The 19,975-nt window shown below is 42.3% G+C and overlaps 1 protein-coding gene across 1 annotated transcript; it reads left to right on the top strand.

Annotated features, from left to right (window-relative positions):
* The first annotated feature begins 1,921 nt into the window (after nt 1-1,921).
* On the top strand, nt 1,922-17,666 carry LOC112301372 (zinc finger protein 490). Its single transcript, XM_045192587.2, has 4 exons — nt 1,922-2,088; nt 14,225-14,351; nt 14,545-14,617; nt 15,263-17,666. Exons 1-4 carry the CDS (start codon nt 2,086-2,088, stop codon nt 16,251-16,253), a joined length of 1,194 nt encoding a protein of 397 aa, XP_045048522.2. The 5' UTR covers nt 1,922-2,085; the 3' UTR covers nt 16,254-17,666.
* The last annotated feature ends 2,309 nt before the right edge of the window (nt 17,667-19,975 follow it).

Below are 19,975 nucleotides of genomic sequence, written 5' to 3'. Positions count from 1 at the left end.
ACAAACACAAATCTTGATGCTTTGCCACTTACACTTAATTCATGCTTTCAACCACAGAAAGGATCAATTTCTTCCTTATTCTTTTTCAGAGCCAAGAGCACCTTCCAGAACTTTTGGGCAATTTATTCCATTATAGTCACTTTTCAAGATCATGAGGAAAAAGCCTCCCTCTCTATGCATACAAGGGACTCCCTGAGCTCCTTCAGTGGGGCACTTTGCCTGAGAAGACCATCTTGTAAGACATCTTGAGTTCTCATGGGTTTCCTGTGGCGCAGGTGGATGCACCAACACTGGAATTGTATTCTGACCCTTTTATTCCCATGATGAAAACCACAGGAAGCACCTCATCTTACCAAACACAATTTTAAGATATCTACAGTGATGACCATAGTGATTAAAGGACTTTTTTTTTGAGAATTTTTATAAGTGTTTATTTGAGCCAAACTGAGGACAGTGTGGGAAAGCAAGATTTCAAATGTTGCTAAAGAACCTGTGACAAGCAGAACAATTCACGGCCATCAGTGCAGGAAGTACATCAGCATTTTCTGCCCAGGTAGGGCCACTACTGGACTGTTCAATTCCCACAGGTGCAAATGGAAGTGGGATGCAGAAGGGCAGGGATGAAAGGTGGTTTCCTCAGCAGCATGTTTCCGAAGTTCAACAGTGTGAGAGAGGAGACCAGACTTACGCATCTTCCCCAGTGAACACACATTCTTAGTACAGAAGGTCCTTTATTTGAAGCAAAGATGAAGAGTTAGGAGACAACAAAACAAAGCAACAGGAAAAACCAGAAGTGTCCCAGACATTAGAAAATCTGACTAATTTCTAGAAAAAACTGCTTCAGGGATATTGTTTTCCTGATAGCTGTGAAAAGAAAAAAAGTATGAAGCAGAAATCTCTTCTCCGTTTGCCAATTCTTTATGCCAAATATCCACAGACTTTCCTTCCCACCGTGCAGGGTGACGTGATGCTGCTGCTCCCGGCGGCGGCCCACCGTGTGTGACGAGTACTGGCTGCAGCCTGAGCCCTCCTTGTCTCTCTCTCCACTGAGATCACCTGAGGCTCTTTGGCTCTGTGCCTCGGGCTCCATGTGTCCGATGGCCTCCAGGGTTTCTTCTGTGTCCCCAGGCATGATGAGTTATTGCTGCAGTTTGGGTGGACTTGGTCTCAGAGGATACTAAGGGCGAGCGTTCCTCCAGGAATGGAGAGGAGATGGCCGGAAACGGTTCCTGTGCCTACTGTATGGAGAGGGTGCCTGGCAGGGGGGATGCCATCGTTGTCGGAGGAAACATTATGCTAGCATCACACACTCACCTATTGGGGATAATTATTTAGACGGAACCCAGTTTTCTGGTAAATCTCATTATTTAGGGATCAAATAGTGTAACAGCAAGTAAGGGGTGGCTGAGGACCTCGGAGAGTGCTTGAGTCACCATTGAGAAAACATAACCACCTGTTTGTATTCTCTTGCACAGGAAATGTTTTCATGTCAGAAACACTCCGTAAATACCCAAAGTCATATTTCCCCCCAGAAATGATGACTTGTTCTTGGGTTCAAGGCACTTTTCCGGAATCTGACTGACGTTCTGGAAGGCTCCCCACGGATCGCATCCCTGGTATCTGAGCCTGTGCATCTTTTTGGCAAAACCGCACGTCCGACCCCAAATGCTGACAAAGATCGAATGGAGTCATATTAATTATTGCATGCAGTGAGGTGCCTTTTAGTGTCAGTGTCTGCACCGAAGGATCACAGTTGCCTGGTGGACTTTCAGCACTTCGTTTTCAGTGCAAACGTCTCTGCAGGGGATGAGTTCTGGCTGTTGGGGCTCTGGCGGCTGCAACTCTAGCACTAGGGGCGTTGCCTTGGGAACTGTCCGTCAGCTCTGGAGCTGCTGGGGCGGGTGGGTGGGGCTACGCTCCGCTGCCACCCGGAAGTCCTGCTCGCCAGCGATGCCTAAGCTGCGGGGGTCGCTTCTCTCTGGTCCCTAAGGCTCCACGTGTCTCTGCCCTCCTCTGTCGAGCTGTGATCTTTACTGGTTGTGGGACTTGTAGGAAGGACTCAGGGAGACAGAGAAAAACCTAGAAATGGTGAGTGTGCGGCCGGGTGCAGATCCCGGGAGGACGGGCTGGTCGAATTGCCTTGTCGGGACGGTCTCTCCACGGCCGTTCTGGAGTCTACGGATCCAAGTCCCTGGGGGCTCGGCTCCTACCTCAGTCCCCTGGGGCTCGCAGTGTGGGCGCTGGGCCGGCAGCCGTGACTCCGGGCACCCGACCTATCCCTACTCTCAGTGACTACGGCCCCGCAGCGTCTCTGGACTGCTGTGCGTCCGCGTTGCCGAGTCTCCCCGGTTGGTGGGGTGACCGTGTGGAGGTTTATTAGGGACGTTGTTGACTCGGTTTCCGGGGTTTGTGCATGGAAGGAGCTGTGGTCTTGTGAGGTTCCTTATCCCTCCTTTCTTCCCGAGAGAACCGGTTTTCTCCTGAGTTTTCATGTTCGTGGAGCAGGGTCTCAAATCCACCACCTGTCCCCAAGGCCTAGCTGTGCGACAGATGCCCGCATTTCCAGTCTCTCCCCCGAATTCCCAAACGCCATCTTGCCTCTCTTATATACCGGGTCGTTATCGACTATTCGTTTTTGTGGTGCATTTCAAACTGTTAAAAAAATTAATCAACTGAGTAAATTTGAAGAAATAATCGGCTTTATTTCCCATTCATGAATCAAGTAGCATCCTATCTAGTAAATAGAATCTCCCAGGAACTGTACAAAATGGAAGGCTTTTATAGGCAGAAATGCAATTTAAGAGGTTATTAGGAAAAGAGGAAAGGATTGTTTTAGGTAAGATCACCTTTCCTTAGGAGAAGGAACAGCGAGTCTTACTAAGCAGGTTAGTGTCCATCAGGAAATTCCAGGCTGATTGGAATTAAAATTGATTAAAATTGTTTTCCTGGGAGAGGTTGAAACTGCAATGAAATAGTCATACACCCCTTAACCTGGGAAGTACATCCTTAGGCAGTTTTGTTGTTTTGAGTTCAAATACAGACTCACATGGTGTAGCCCTGTCCTCGTGCTCAGTTGGTTAGAGCATCATCCTGACCAAGGCTGATCAAGGTTGCAGGTTCCATCCCTGGTCACAGGGCACATACAAGAAGCAGCCAACGACTGTATAAATAAGTGGGACAACAGTGTTTCTCTCTGTCTCTCTCTCCCTCTCCCTACCCCTTCCTCTGTCTCTCTAAAATCAATAACAAATAAAATTTAAAAAATACCATGGTGTTGCCTAATACACCCCTAGGCTATGTGGTATAGTCTATTATCCCTAGGATACAAACCGATACAGCATGTTACTGTACTGAATACTGTAGGCAATTGTAATGCAATAAGTATGTATTTGTGAGTCTAAACATAGAAAAGGTACAGTAAGAATATAGTGTACAAAATAAAAATGCTACACCTTTATAGGCACTTAGGATAAATGGAGCTTACAGGACTAGAGGTTGCACTGCCTGAGTCAGTGATTGGTGAGTGAGGATGAAGTCCAAGGACATTACTGTACACTACTGCAGACTTTATAACACTGTATGCTTAGGCCACTAAACTTATAAAAACAACAGATTAAATCAAGCACAGGAGAAAATGATACAATCAAAAGGCACAGCAGGCTTCTGGTCAAGATGGCGACATAGGCAGACATGGCTCACCTCTTCGCACAATCACATCAAAATTACAACTAAAATATAGAACTGTCACTCAGGAACATCAGAAATGGAGTTGAATGGATGTCTGGCAACTACAAAATTGAGTTGAATTGAAGTCTGACAATTACAGAATTGAGGAAACCACATCCATCCAGACTGGTAGGAGGGGCACGGAGGTGGAACAAGCTGACCCCACACCCATGTGGATAAAAATTCAGGAGGGATATCTCAAGGGTGAGGGGTCCCAGACCCACACCAGGACACCCAACCCAGGATTCCAGTGCCAGGAAGATAGGTCCTCGCAATTTCTGGCTGTGAAAACCAGTGGGGGTTGAGTCGGTGAAGGAAGCTGCTAGAGCCCTAATCAGTTCCTCCTGGGGAACCCACACACAGACTCATCTACTAAGACTCACTCCCTCTGAGCTCCAGCACCAGGGTGGCAGCTAGAAGGGCACCAGTACTACACAGGGAGAAACTGAAGTGTGTCTGGCATTGGGGCGAGCACAGGCCATTGTCCCTTTGCTGTGCCCTCTCCCCCCAAAGCCAGTAGGCTGATGCCATATCTGAGACTCCATCAACCTGACTAGCACTGTGTGACCCACCTTGGAGATCCATAGAGGCTCTACCCCACCCAACTTATGGGCCAAGTTGTTTTTCCATAAGAATGGCTGGTTTTGGCTCCTAAAGTCTATCAAATAAACAATAGCTGGCTTCAGTGAGCCCCAGTGGCAGCCAGATTATAATCACAGCTTGGCTTCACCTGAGAATCTCCAAGCCTAGCACAAGTAGCAGCCATCTCAGATTGCTTTACAGCTCAGGCAGGGTGCCCCAGGAAAAACACAGATGGGGACTGACCTTGTCCTGCACCACTTGGGAAACCCCAGGGCCAACACACAGTGGAGAACTATAGACCACCACCCTGCCCCTGCACAGCTGAATCTCCATGGAGGGTAGAGGTTGATGGTCAGTGATCACAGCCAATCCTTGCAGCTGACTGGCCTGGGTAACTACCTCCCATTGATCTGCCAACAGCAACCAAAGCTCAACTACAAGAGGAGGGTGTACTCAGCCCACATGAAGGCACACCTTGAGTACCCAGCTTGGGTGATAGGGAAGGCTGTGCCACTGGACCCTACAGGACACTTACTACATTAGGCCACACTACCAAGATGCAGAGTCAAAGCAGCTCTACCAAATACATGGAAACAAACACGGGGAGGCTGCCAAAACAGTGAGACAAAGATACATGGCCCAAATGAAAGAACAAATAAAAACTCCAGAAAAAGAGCTAAATGAAACAGATAAGCAATCTATCAGATGCAGAGTTCAAAACACTGTTTATATTTGAGCATGTTTATGAGGATGCTCAAGGAACTTAGTGAGGACCTCAACAGCATAAAAAAGATCCAGTCAGAAAGGAAGGATACACTAATTGTAATAAAGAACAATTTACAGGGAAACAACAGTAGAATGGATGAAGCCAAGAATCAAATCAATGACTTGGAACACAAAGGAGCAAAAAACCACACAGAACAAAAAGAAGAAAAAAAAATCCAAAAAAAAGTGAGGATAGTATAAACAGCCTCTGGGACAACTTCAAGAGGTCCAACATTCACATCCTAGGGGGGCAAGAAGAAGAGAAATTGGAAATCTATACAAAAAGTAGTAAAAGAAAACTTCCCTAATTTGGTGAAGGAAATAGACATGCAAGTCCAGGAAGCACAGAGAGTCCCAATTATGATGGATGCAAAGAGGAATACTGCAAGACACATAATTAAAGTGCCAAAGGTTAAAGATAAAGAAAGACTCTTAAAAGCAAGAGAAGTTAGTTACCGGAAGGTTGCCATATGGGAAGGGGGTGTGGGAAAATGGGTAAAGAGGTGAGGGGATTAAGAAGTACAAATAGGTAGTTAGAGAATAGCCATGGGGATGTAAAGTACAGTATAGGAAAGGGAGTAGCCAAAGAACTTATATGCATGACCCATGGACATGAACAGTGGGGGCAGAGGGATTGCCTGAGGGAGTAGGGGGCACTGGGTGGAGGGGGCAAATAGGGGAAACCAGGACAACTGTAATAGCATAATCAATAAAATATTATTAAATAAAATATGATCGAAATATAATAAATATACATTTTAATCACATGATTAAAATACAATTTTAATTAAAATTAGCCCTGCCTGGTGTGACTCAGTAGATTGAGTGCCAGCCTGCGAACCAAAGGGTCACTAGTTTGATTCCCAGTCAGGACACATGCCTGGGTTGCAGGCCAGGTCCCCAGTAGGGGTCGAATGAGAGGCAACCACACATTGATGTTTCCCTCCCTCCCTTTCCCTCTCTAAAAATAAATAAATAAATAGAATTTTAAAAATTAAAAGAAAAAGACAAAGTGAACACGAGATCTGTGAGGCTGCTGCCTATATAAAACAGCATACTGTTTTCCCAAAAAAATGTTTGATAAGTAGAAAGAATACATTTTAAAATGAAGAGAAAAACTGTCCAGCCAGTGGGCCTCATAAGGCCCAGGCTGGCTTTGAATGTGGCCCAACACAAAATTGTAAATTTACGTAAAACCGTTGTTTTTTTTTCCCTCACATCAGTTTTAATTAGTGTTTGTGTATTTAATATGTGGCCCAAGACAACTCTTCTTTCAGGGTGGCCCAGACACACCAAAAGGTTGGACACCCCTGAAGTATAGTATTATAAATATGTAAACCAGTAACATGGTCATTTATTATCAAGTATTATGTACTGTACATAACTGTATATGCTATACTTTTCTAGCCCTGGCAGCAGAGTAAGCTTTTTTACACCAGCATCACTATAAACATCTGAGTAATGCATTGCCCTATGATGTTATGATGGGTATGACATCACTAGGTGATAGGAGTTTTTCAAATCCATTATAATCTTATGGGACCACCATCCTGTATGTGGTCTGTTGTTGGCCATACATTGTTACGTGGCTCAGTTATATGACTGTATTAAATTTTGGTTGTGGTCATGTGACTTAGCACAAGTGGTCCATTGTCAGCCTGTTGTCTCCTTTTAAATAAAACAGACTCAGTATTTTAATTGTTTATTATTTTCCCACAGTCAGTGAATGACTGTTTTTTAAAAGGTTTGTGCGTGTGGATATTATATGTGAGAGAACAGTAACCAATAACCACCTGGAACTACTTGGCATAAAATCTTTGTACCTCTCTTTCCAGGATCTTTCCCGGGCAAAGACATCCTATGGGAAGTCCTTTGGGTAGAGGTTCCTCTTGTATAATTTTCCTAAGTGTTTTAGATCAGCACTGCCTCTCCCTGAGTTTGTCACCTTAAAACATTTATCCACTTTATTTTAGTCTTAGGTTTTCAATGAGTAAAAATTTATTTAATCACTACAACTGGAAACACAGTATAAAATATTTCCAAGGATTCCAGAGAAAGGTGACTTACAGGAAAAGTAAAGTATTTCATTGTTACATTGCATGTGTTAAATTCTTGTTTCCCTTTTTTCTTCCAGTGTGCATAGGGATATTAAAAGGTCTATTCTTTTATTTTGGGTGAGTCAAATGGATTTTCAGGGCTTAGGCCAGAGGTGTTGAAGTATGATTGATAACTTATAAAACAAAATCTTGCTATGGAAACTATAATTAATTAACATATATATATTGGCAATGCAGTCTTGTGGATTTTCTTGTTGAGCTAGCAAAGTGCCTTATAATTGGAGAACCAAGATGGCGGCATAGGTAGACACACTGCACCTCCTCGCACAACCAGAACTGACAGAAAATCAAACGGCAAGGAAGTCCGACACCAAGGAGATAAAAAAGAAACATACATCCAGACCAGTAGGAGGGGCGGAGATGGGCACCAGGACAGAAAGGACTCTCGTGGCCGTGGAGGGACTGAGACTGGCAGAGTGTAGGACCAACAGGGCAGGCAGTCTGACCACTAGCAGACCCTGCGGCCCCACATTTGCACACAGATAAACCGAGACGGCTGGACTCAGAGTGGCAGAGAACGGGGCAGGCAGAGCGGCGGGTAGCAACCCACGGCCCCACACTCTCGCACAGGTAAACCGGGAAGAACCGCGGGGAGCAAAGCAGACAGCGTAACCCAGGGCTCCAGCGCGGGGAAATAAACCCTCAAACCTCTGATTAAAAACGCCCGTGAGGGTTGGGGCGGCAGCAGGAGAGACTCCCAGCCTCACAGGAGAGGTCGTTGGAGAGACCCACAGGGGCCTAGAGTGTGCACAAGCCCACCCACTCGGGAACCAGCACCAGAGGGGCCCAGTTTGATTGTGGGTAGCGGAGGGAGTGGCTGAAATCCGGTGGAGAGTGAAGCGGGCGCCATTACTCCCTCTCGGCCCCTCCCCCACGTACAGCGTCACAGCGCAGCGACCAGCATTACCCCACCTCGGTGAACACCTAAGGCTCTGCCCCATTAAGTAACAGACACACCAAGACAAAAAAAATAATAATAAAGGCCCAAAGGACAGAACACTTCAAAGCTTCAGAAAAAATACAACTAAGCGAGGAAGAGATAGCCAACCTATCGGATGCACAGTTCAAAACACTGGTTATTAAGACGCTCACAGAATTGGTTGAATTTGTTCGAAAACTAGATGAAAAAATGAAGCCTACGCTAAGAGAAACAAAGTGATGCGAAGGAAACTGGAATTCAAATCAACGGTATGGACCAGAAGGAAGAAAGAAACATCCAACCAGAAGAGAATGAAGAAACAAGAATTCAGAAAAATGAGGAGAGGCTTAGGAACCTCCAGGACATCTTGAAACGTTCCAACATCCGAATTATAGGGATGCCAGAAGGAGAAGAGGAAGAACAAAAAATTGAAAACTTATTTGAACAAATAATGAAGGAGAACTTCCCTCATCTGGCAAAGGAAATAGACTTCCAGGAAGTCCAGGAAGCTCAGAGAGTCCCAAAGAAGCTGGACCCAAGGAGGAACACACCAAGGCACATCATAATTACATTACCCAAGATGAAACAGAAGGAGAGAATCTTAGAAGCAGCAAGAGAAAAGGAGACAGTTACCTACAAAGGACTTCCCATAAGACTGTCAGCTGATTTCTCCAAAGAGACCTTACAGGCAAGAAGAGACTGGCAAGAAGTATTCCAAGTCATGAAAGGCAAGGGCCTACATCCAAGACTACTGTATCCAGCAAAGCTATCATTTAGAATGGAAGGGAAGATAAAGTGCTTCTCAGATAAGGTCAAGTTAAAGAAGTTCATCATCACCAAGCCCTTATTATATGAAATGTTAAAGGGACTTACCTAAGAAAAAGAAGATAAAAATATGAACAGTAAAAATTACAGCAAACTCCCAGTTATAAACAACCACACCTAAAACCAAAACAAAAGAAAACTAAGCAAACAACTGGAACAGAAACAGAACCACACAAATGGAGATCACATAGAGGGTTATCAATAGGGGATTGGGAGGGGGAGAGAGGGGGGAAAGGTACAGAGAATAAGTAGCATAGATGATAGGTGGAAAATAGACAGGGGGAGGGTAAGAATAGTGTAGGAAATGTGGAAGCCAAAGAACTTATAAGTATGACCCATGGACATGAACTATAGGTGGGGAATGTGGGAGGGAGGGGGTGGGCAGGATGGAGTTGAGTGAAGGGGCAGAAAAGGGACAACTGTAATAGCATAATCAATAAATATATCAAAAAAATTTTTAAAACAAACAAAAAAAGTGCCTTATAATTGCTGATTGTTCAAACACCGGCTTTATGTCATTTAAATTGTCAATGGTGGTTCAGAGCAACTTCAGTGGGGAGCAGAGGCCTGAGGCCAGTTACTTTAAGCTAAGGAAAAACCCCTCCACCTTGAACCTGCACAGGGAAGTACTTGAAGGCCCAGTGGTTCTACCTGGGGAGCCTCCCTCTGCAGGTGTCCTACCTGCTCACACTCCCCATCGAAGGAGTGTGTACACTGAGAAGCTGCAGCCCCGGGAAGCTGGTGTGTATGTGCACGTGGGGGAGGAGGAGAATGGTCTTTCTGAGGTTTTAGTTGTGGCTCTCCTGAGCCTGTTTTTAGACATAGATTGGAGTTTTGCATCCACAGTGTGGGTGCACTCAGAGTGTAATTCGTGAACCCCAGCTTTCCTATGAAAGTCAGAAGCCTGTGTCTGCAGTTAGGGTCTGTGAACTTGGAGTTCATTTGGGTCAGAACCTAACACTGAATCCAGCTGAGTGTTTCTTTGCTGTGAGCTGAAGCCTGAGAGAGGGAGTGTTTCCACTATTCCCTGGGAGAGGAGGGTATTGTAGTTCCCAGAGTTCACTCCTGGGGCTACTCAGGTGTCCTTCCCTCTTTGTCCCCAGGGACTGACCCACTTCAGGGGTTCTGTCTCAACCTGGAGAGTGTAGAAGTGGAACCTTCTAAAAGTGACTTTCCTTCTGCCCTGTGGGAAGCAGGCTGCTCATCCGAGCTGATTCCAAACTTGTTCCTTTCATTTGGATACTTTATCCACTGAATAGTGCCCCAGTTTCCCTGAGAACTTGGGTTCTGAAAATGTCAATTAATTGAGATACAAGGTGGAAGAAGCAAGAACATTGTGAAAGCAAATAGAGATATTTCTTTTTAGGCAAGAGAAATTCAAGGTCTGAGATGAATGTATTTACATTCTCAGGCACATTTAAAATTTTTAGATTAGTATTTGTAAGGGCAACCAATCAATGTTTCTCATGCCAATGTTGTTCTCCCTCCCTTCCCTTCTTGCTAAAAACAATGAAAAAATATCCTTCAGTGAGGATTAAGGATGGATGGATGGATAGATAGATAGATAGATAGATAGATAGAAAGAATCAATAAGCATGTCCTCAGGTGAGGATAAACTTTTTTTTTGTTTTTAAAAAAACTTTTATTCAATTTACTGGGATGACATTGGTTAATAAAATTATGTAAGTTTCAAGTGTCAGATTCTCTAATACATCATCTGTATATTGTATTGTTTGTTTACCACCCAAAGTCAAGTTTCCTTCCATCACCATTTATCTATCCCCCCAACCCATTACCCTCTTCTACTGTCCCTTATCTCCTTTCCCTCTGGTAATCACCATACAGTTGTCTGTGTCTTGAGATTTTTTTTTGGGGGGGGGAGTTCTTTCTTTTAAAAAAAAAGATTTTATTTATTTTTTGAGAGAGGGGAAGGGAGGGAGAGAAACATCAATGTGTGGTTGCCTTTCTTGCGCCCCCTACTGGGGACCTGGTCTGCAACCCAGGCATGTGCCCTAGGCTGGGAATCGCACTGGTGACCCTTTGATTCCCAGGCTGGCACTCAACCCCTGAGCCACACCAGCCAGGGCTATTTCTTTTTTCTAAATCCCTTCTTCTTTTTCACCTAGCCCCCTAACCCCACCCCATCTGACAGCTGTCACTCTGTTCTCCCTATCTACGAGTCTGTTTCTATTTTGTTTGTTTATTTTGCCCATTAAATTCCACATATAAGTGAAATCATATGGTATTTCTCTCATATCTTTCTCTAACTGCCTTATTTCACTTAGCATAATAATCTCCTTGTCCATCCATGCTGTCTAAAAGTTAAGATTTCCGCCCTGGCTGCAGTGGCTCAGTGTATTGAGTACAGTCAGCAAATCAAAAGGTCACTGGTTCAATTCCTGGTCATGGCACGGCCTGGGTTGTAGGCCAAGTCCCCAGTTGGGAGCATGCGAGAGGCAACAGATCAATGTTGCTCTCCCTCTCTTCCTCCCTCCCTTCCCCTCTCACTAAAAATAAATAAAACCTTTTAAAAAAAAGAAAAGGTAAGATTTCCTTCCGTTTTACAGCCGAGTAGCATTACACTGTGTAAATGTACCACAGCTTTTTACCCATTCATTTACTGATGGTCACTTGGGCTGCTTCTAAATGTTGGCTGTAGTAAATAATGCTACAATGAACATGGGGGTGCATATACTCTTTCACATTAATGTTTCATGCTTCTTCGGATATATTCCCAGAAGTGGAATTGCTGGATCATAAGGCAGTTCCATTTTTAATTTTTTGAGGAAACTCCGTATTATTTTCCATAGTCGTTGCTCCAGTCTGCATTCCCAACAGTGCACAAGGGTTCCCTTTTTTCCACATCCTCACCAACTCTTGTTGTTGATTTATTGATGTGTGAGGTGATATTTCATTGTGGTTTTCATTTGCATTTCTTTGATGATTAGTAATGAGCATTTTTTCATATACCTATTGGCCATCCGTATGTCCTCTTTCAAGAATTGTCTTTTAGGTCCTTTGCCCATTTTTTTTAAAGATTTTATTTATTTATTTTTCGAGAGAGGGGGAGGGAGGGAGAAAGAGTGGAAGAGAACATCGACTTGCGAAACATTGATCAGTTGCCTCTTGCACATTCTCAAATGGGGACCTGGCCCACAACCCAGGCATGTACCCTGACCAGGAATCAAACCAGTGACCTTTCAGTTTTCAGGACAATACCCAACCCCCCTTAGCCAATCCGGTCAAGCCCTTCTGCCCCTATTTTAATTGGCTTGTTTGGTGTTTTGGGTGTTAAGTTGTATAACTTTAAAAATTTGAGGTATTAACCCCTTATCAGATATATCATTGGTGAATATATGTTCTCTCATTCAGTGAATTGTCTTCTCATATTGTTGATGGTTTCTTTTGCTGTGCAAAAACTTTTTAGTTTGATGTGGTCCCATTTGTTTTTTTCTTTTGTATTCCCTTGCCTGAGGAGATCTATCAGAAAAAATATTGCTGTGAGAAATGTCCAAAATTTTACTGCCTATGTTTACCTCTAGGATTTTTATGGTTTTTGCATGTATCTGTCCAACATCTTTATTGAATAGACTGTCTTTACCCCATTGTATGTTTTGGCCTCCTTTGTCAAATATTAATTGACCATAAAAATGTGGGTTTATTTCTGGGCTCTCTGTTCTGTTCCATTGATCTGTGTGTCTGTTTTTATGCTAGTACCATAGTAATCATATGGACTCGTATTATATTTTGATATCAGATGGTGTGATTCCTCCAACTTTGTTCTTTCTCAAGATTACTGTGGCTATTTGGTGTCTTTTGTGGTTCCGTATAAATTTTTGGAATATTTGTTCTAGTTCTGTGAGATATGTCATTGGTATCTTGATAGGAGTTGCATTAAATTGATAGATTGCTTTGGGTAGTTTGGACATTTTAATGATATGAATTCTTTCTATCCATGAACACTGTATATGCTTTCACTTACAATTTAAGTTCCAGTTGCAATTTACATTCAATATTATTTTGTATTAGTTTTAGGTGTAACACATAGTGGTTAGACAGTCATGTACTTTACAAGATGTTTTCTCTGATATTTCCAGTACCACCCAACCCCCCACCCCCTGCCCCAGCACCTTATGTATTTTGTGATCATGTGCCAATTCAGCATGAAAATATTGTGGATTTCAGTGAAGGCCCTTGCCAGTGCCAAGTGTTAAGCTGTTCCTCAAAGTGAAAACCCAGGTTATGGTGATACAGTTCTGATGGAAAGACTTTTCTTGTGTGATCTTACCATTTCAGTATATGTGGCTACATGTCCTAAAAATTGTGAAGAGGCAGCTGTCTCCTTGGACACACCCACGCCTTTTCCTGCCCCCTTCCCCCAGGCATGTTGTCCTTGACTCTCTCCTAAGCTCCAAGGGCTCTCTTTTTTGGCTTCTGTGACTTCTTTCCTGAGCCCATTTCTTCTATGACTCACTTATTCTGCCTCTGTGACTTTCTAAATAAACTTTTATTTATAGTTTGACCAAAGAAAAACCCCAGCTGGTCTGAAGTGACCCTGAGGCTCACGAATATAGGAATTTTGCAGAGGTCTAAATTGCCCTGCCTTCCTCATTCCTAAGCTCCTAACATTGGTAACTTCCTAGCTCCATGAAGTGAGACAGATGAAAGAAGGTCAAATGGAGTCAGTAATAAATATTATATGAACAAAATATAATTCACACTCCTGCACAACATTTTCATTCCGCCACGTGAATCTGACTACTTCGAATGGTCCGGAGTACTTCAGCACAATATGGCCAGCTGCATTTTGTTACAAGTGGAATTTCCACAGACCTCCTGGTCTCTCGTGTTTGGTGATAAGAATAGACGAAATAGCTTCCAGGTCTTTATTTCGTTCATATTCATTGAAACTTTATGCAGATGGGACAGTGTGCTTCATGCGGTGCTGCATCATATGGTGGTATGAAAGGAGATGAGAGTTTTCTCACAAGGAATTGATGTGCTTAAACTGGAAGTATTTTTTGTCTGCATAGAATTTCTTCAAAGAGCTCTGTGCCCTGACATTAGAGAGCAGTGAAGACTTGAAGTGATCACAGTAAAAATGTAACATAAATTAAATGTGTTTCCTGAGGAAGTGAGTTGTGGCTAATAAGTACTAGTCTCACAACCAAGTCATGGAATAAATGTGGGGGACCACGTGTCCTATGCGAACTTGTATGATTTGTGTATAGATCCCCAGTGCTGTCTGTCTCACCCACCCTCCTGTGTACACATGTGTGGGATGTTCTAGGACTCTGTGGCCTTGGAAGATGTTAACGTGAAGTTCACCATGGAGGAGTGGGCTATCCTGAATCCGACCCAGAAGAAACTGTACAGAGATGTGATGCAGGAAACCTTCAGGAACCTGGCTTCCGTAGGTAGTGATGACAACTTCTTACTTACCTTTTAGTCAGTTAGAAAACTAGTGTTGCTTGTTCATCAGTGCTGTTTCAAGAAGTGAAATGTGGAAGGAAAATACATAGATAACTAAATTAGGCATGATCACAGCTCATTGTGGACCTAAAATCTAACAATTTTTCATATTCTTTAATAATTTATGTCTTTTGCTAGCATGTATTTTAGAAGAAAAATGGGAAGACCGTGACAGTGAAGATCAGTATGAAAAATGTGGGAGAAATCTTGGGTGAGTCACCCTGATATGAGAAAGCAGTGTCCCACGAGAGAATCGTAATATGTCATCATATTTTAAAAACAGGCAAAGAGCTCTGGCTGGTGTGGCTCAGTGGCTTGAGTGCTGGCCTGTGAACCAAGGGTTGCCAGCTCGATTCCCAGTGAAGGCACATGCCTGGATTACAGACCTGGTCCCTAGCAGAGGCGCTCAAGAGATAACCATGCACTGATGTTTCTCTCCCTTCTTTCTCCCCCCTTCCCCTCTCTCTAAAAATAAATAAATAAATAAATTTTTAAAGGGGGGGGGAAACACACGCAAACAAATCATAGGAGCCCCTTTTCAAATTTGCTGATTCTTAGAATACTTTAATCAAAATATTTTTCTCAAATGTGACCTAGATGTTTAGTGTATAAAAAATAAATAAGTATAGTTGGAAAGAGTACATAGAAACAGCACTAGTGAATATTACTGTTTTTATAATCTCTATGATCAAGCCCAATTTCAGAGCTATTTTCAGAGCTAGTATAGCCACTTCAAACAGTATGTGCAGAAACCCTACACTTTCCTTGAAAATAGTAAAAATGTCATTGTCATACTGTTAATAAAAATAAAATCACTAATAAAAAAGTATTAATGTTATGCTTTTGATTTTTACAGCAGTCATATGGTAGAGAGACTCTATAAAAGGAAAGAAGGTAGTCAATGTAGAGAAACCTTCAGCCAGATTCCAAACCATGATGAAAAGAAAAAACCTGCTACTGAAATAAAACTACCTAAATCCAGGTTGTGTGCACAAGTCTTCATGCATCTTTTATCCTTTACTAGCCACACAAGATCTCTCACTGGAGCCAAACTATACCAGTGTCGGGAATATGAAGAGAAGCCTTATAAATGTAAGGACTGTGGGAAAGCTTTCAAGCAGCGCCGATATATTCGTGTGCATGAAAAGAAACACCGCGCAGAAAAGCCCTATGAATGTACAAAATGTGGTAAAGCCTACAGGTATTCAAGTAACTTGTGTAGACATGCAGTAACTCATACTCGAGAGAAGCCCTATGAGTGTAAGAAGTGTGGCAAAGCCTGGAGTTCTCTCACCATATTTCAAAGACACATGATCAAGCACAGCAGAGATGGGCCTTTTAAATGTAAGGAGTGTGGGAGAGATTTCATTTGTCCAAGAAAATTTCGAAGTCATGAAATGACACACAGGGGAGAAAAGCCCTATGATTGTAAGGAATGCGGTAAAGCCTTCAGTTTACTCAGATATCTTAGAAAACATAAAAGAACTCATGATGGAAAGAAGCCTCATGAATGTAAGGAATGTGGTAAAGCTTTCCGTTATCCCACTTTTCTTAGAAATCATGAAAAAACTCATTCTGGGGAGAAACCCTATGAATGTAAGCAATGTGGGAAAGCCTTTAGTCGTCCCAGTTACTTTCAAATTCATGAAAAAACTCATAGTGGGAAGAAACCATATCAATGTAAGCAATGTGGGAAAGCTTTCAGTTGTCGCAGGTACTGTCAAATGCACGAAAGAATACACAGTGGAGAAAAACCCTACGAATGTGTAAAATGTGGTAAAGCCTTTGGTTACCCAAGTAGTTACCGTAAACATGTGAGAACACGTTGTAGAGATGAACCCTGTTAATGGAAAGAATGTGGGAGAACCTGCATTTATCACTCAGCTCTGCAATCACGTGTGATAGTGCAGATTGGAGATGGGCCTGTAAATGTAAGGGCTGTTAGAGAGCATATCTTCCAGTTTAGTATGAAGAGTGAAAGAACTGTCAGTGTAAGGGTTGTAGGAAAACTTTCCTTCGTCCCAGTTCTTTAGGAAATCATGAAAGAACTCATACCTAAGAGAAAGCCTACGCATATGAGGAAGACGTAAGAATGCCCACTGGAGAGCCGTCGTATACATGTAAAGAACACAGAAAAGCCTTCAGCTGTCCCATTTCCTTGGAAAGCCGTGACAGAAACTTCAAGTAGAGAGAATTCTACTGAATGTAAGCAATGTAGGAAAACCTTCACTTTGCCTCACATCCCCACAACACCATGTGAGAATGTACACTGGGTAGATACAGTACAACTGAAAATGAAGACAAAGTTTTCATAAATACTTTCAGAGTAGCTCGAAACTGCACTGGGAGGAAATCACATTACAGAAACTACTACATGTAAGATTGGTGCAAATTAATTCATAGCATGAAAGAAATATAAATGTTTAGCCACACACGGTCATTGTGACTGACTCATTCTTACAGTGATTTTCTGTAGTATGGAGTCCACTTACTTTTGCAAGTATGCATTGAGGTATTAATTCTGTAGATTCTCTGTAAGCAAGAGTTTCTAAGTTGAATAGGTATTTTTTCCCTTCCGGTCAGTTAAACATTTTGTATTTCTATATTGAAGTCTGTTAGATCTATGAGTGAATGGAAGTGTTTACTAATATGCAAGTAGGTTCAATTTTTCTGTAATTTTTAAGTGTTCTGCAAATCAAGGAACATTTAAAAAATGATGGTTTGGAGTTTGTTCATATTTTCCATCTGGCTTCCTGTAGCAAGTATTGAATGAATATGCCTTACCCATATATATATATATATATATATATATATATATATATATATTCACTCTTAACAGAAAAGTGCCTTTTCATTGGCCTGAAGAGCTTTACTCCATTTTCTTGTCAATAAATGTTTTTTAATTATTCAATGACACTTGACATTCAGTATTATTTTATTCAATAAATATTTGCCACATATTTGTCAGTGTGCCAAGTTTGTTACAGAGTATAGTCCCATGTGAATTATTTTCATCTCTTGTCCCTTGCTTTTTGTCCTTGCTTCTGGCTGGGATTTGGACTATGAAGCCTGCATTTAGAAGAGAATACCTGTAACAGGACAATAAAATCTAGTCTTGGAGATGACACTTCCTGACTCTGTTATATGACATGTGTAATGCTGTGACCTACATTTTCTACAATCTATTGCCTTTATGTTTGCATGTTGGAAACCAGCAAGGCCTAACCTACATGAAACTTGAATGCAGAAGTGAAATAGGATTAGACTGGTTTCAAAGCCACTATATAAAAGGAGACAGACAGAAGCATGGAGCTTTCGTGTGTGTTTGTTTCCCTCAACCTCTGCCCTCCCAACAAGAATATCCTCTCATCCACCACCTACTTGCCTGACTTCCATTGGATCTCAGGAGTAAGCTTTACAGTTGTTCAGAATTCAACATTAAGCATGCAGCATAGGCTGGACTTCCCTGCAAGTCCATTTGAGCCCACCAGGCTGCAAATGTTGACTGTGGTGGTTGAGACTTTTCTGAAGGGCACACCACTCTTTTTTAGATTGTATGTGTGTTAGGTCTACTTTGACGAGTGATCACCTTGTTAATACCACCATTGACTCTGTGATTCCGATTCCACTGTGGCATCTACAGTGGTTCAGTGCAGAAGGGCTACGAAACAGTTTGTTCTCCTACCACACTGTGCAGTGACTTCTATGAGCCAGTCCTTCTGTGTGAGAATCAGTCCTTTCTCCATTTCAGGCAGATTCCGGATGTTTGCGGTTACTGGCAGCTAAACATAATCTCAGTGATTTCAATGATCTTTGGTTTATGTGATTAAACTTGTGCATTTTTCCTCTAGTAAATGCTTCTGTATGTTCTAAAGAAATACTATTCCAAGTACTTTTATGCTAAAAACTATTATTTTTTTATTTCCTGAGTGTATATTTAAATATCCCATGTAATAATATATTTTCAGATCAACCTGTAGTCTTTTCCACTTAATCATTATACATTCTGAGTCACAGTTATCCTGTATGTACATAGATATATTTTCCTCAGGCAAATTTTATTTTTTTTACACTTATAACTGTTGGCATGAGACTACTTTCTTATTCATTCATAATATTAAAAATTTCAATCATGTTTTTTTAGTCCTCTCCAGCCAAAGACCAGCAAAATCATATCTGTAGTAAAAGAAACATGCAATGAAATGAATGCTAATAATAAGAATGACCACAAACCATGAATGACTGTGGGCGTAACAGTAACAGCACACTTAGAAGGATTTCTTGGGTTTGAGATATATAATTTGCTATTCAAGGAAGCAACACTTGCACTGGCTTCTGTGAGGAAACAAACTTAATTCTATCTTGGGTAATGATAATCATCTTTATTTAGAAGGCAGAAAGAATGAGGATGACTGAATACCTAACCTAAGTTGTAAGAATCACAAATCATATTAGTGAGAAAATGGGAACTTTGGTATATTTATTCTTGGACACCTGTTAGAATAACAATTTTTTTTTAAAGTTCTTCCACTCCTGATACTTGTGTTTTTGTGCAAAAAGAGAGATGGTTAAATGAGAAAGCTTTGGTTTCTAAGAAAACAGGTGTCGAAAGTATGGAAACAATGACAGGTGAGATAATAGGGATCTGGGGTGGCCCTGGCAAGCTGAAGGGTCGCTGTTTCAATTCCCAGTCTCGAGCACATGCCTGTCTTGCAGGTGGGTCCCCAATGGGAGATGAGCAAGAGGCAACCACAATTTGATGTTTCTCTCCCTCTGTCCCCTTTTCTGAAGGAAAGTAAATAAAATCTTTAAAAATAGAGAACTAGGGTGGATCATACGTCTTCATTGTGGAGTGCAGGGGCCCCAGGGAATGGGGATGTCATCACCGACCATCTTTTTCCCCATCTAATACATCTTAAGGACTTGAGGATCTGCTCAAGTGTGGATTTAAACAATGGACAGCAATACCAAAGGTTCTGCATTCCTGGGATTAACGGCAATGGTCTTGCATAAATATGTAGACATGGTGCTGGTTTCAGAGCGTGTGCCATTTGATTATGAGTATGGACATGGGAATGTGGCCTGAGGGACTTCTCACTGCTTTATGCCGTGGTATTTGTGGTATTTATGTTTCTACTTAACGCCAACTGAAATAATTTGAAATTCCCTTTTGAAACGGCATATCGTTTTGCTGACACTGAGTGACAATTTGTGCACCTTATGAAACCATTGAGCTCCTCCCAGTTTGAGAAAGAGTTCTGGTCATTGCACTGCAGTAGCGCATCACAAGTTGTCTACGGTGGAGTGATGCCCGTTCAAGTCCAATGAGGTTTCCTGGTGAAAACACCAGAAAGCCATTGATGTTTAGAGGACAGTGATCTAAGGAGAAATTGAGGTGACCTGCAGACGGAGTATCAGCAGAGGAGGTGTATTTGACATCTTGAGCCCTGTTGTCCTGGAAGCGGCCTCTTGGAGTTCTGTGACACATTCCACCCTGTGGTTTGAGTGGCGCATGCGCTGGCCACGCCCTCACTTGAGAGCGGCCTTCTGGGTGTGGAGCCAACCCACC

This window comes from Desmodus rotundus, chromosome 9 (assembly GCF_022682495.2).
Source record: "Desmodus rotundus isolate HL8 chromosome 9, HLdesRot8A.1, whole genome shotgun sequence".
Taxonomy (NCBI): Eukaryota; Metazoa; Chordata; class Mammalia; order Chiroptera; family Phyllostomidae; genus Desmodus; species Desmodus rotundus.
Note: the sequence above shows the minus strand (reverse complement) of the source record. Positions and strands in the feature narration are given on the sequence as shown.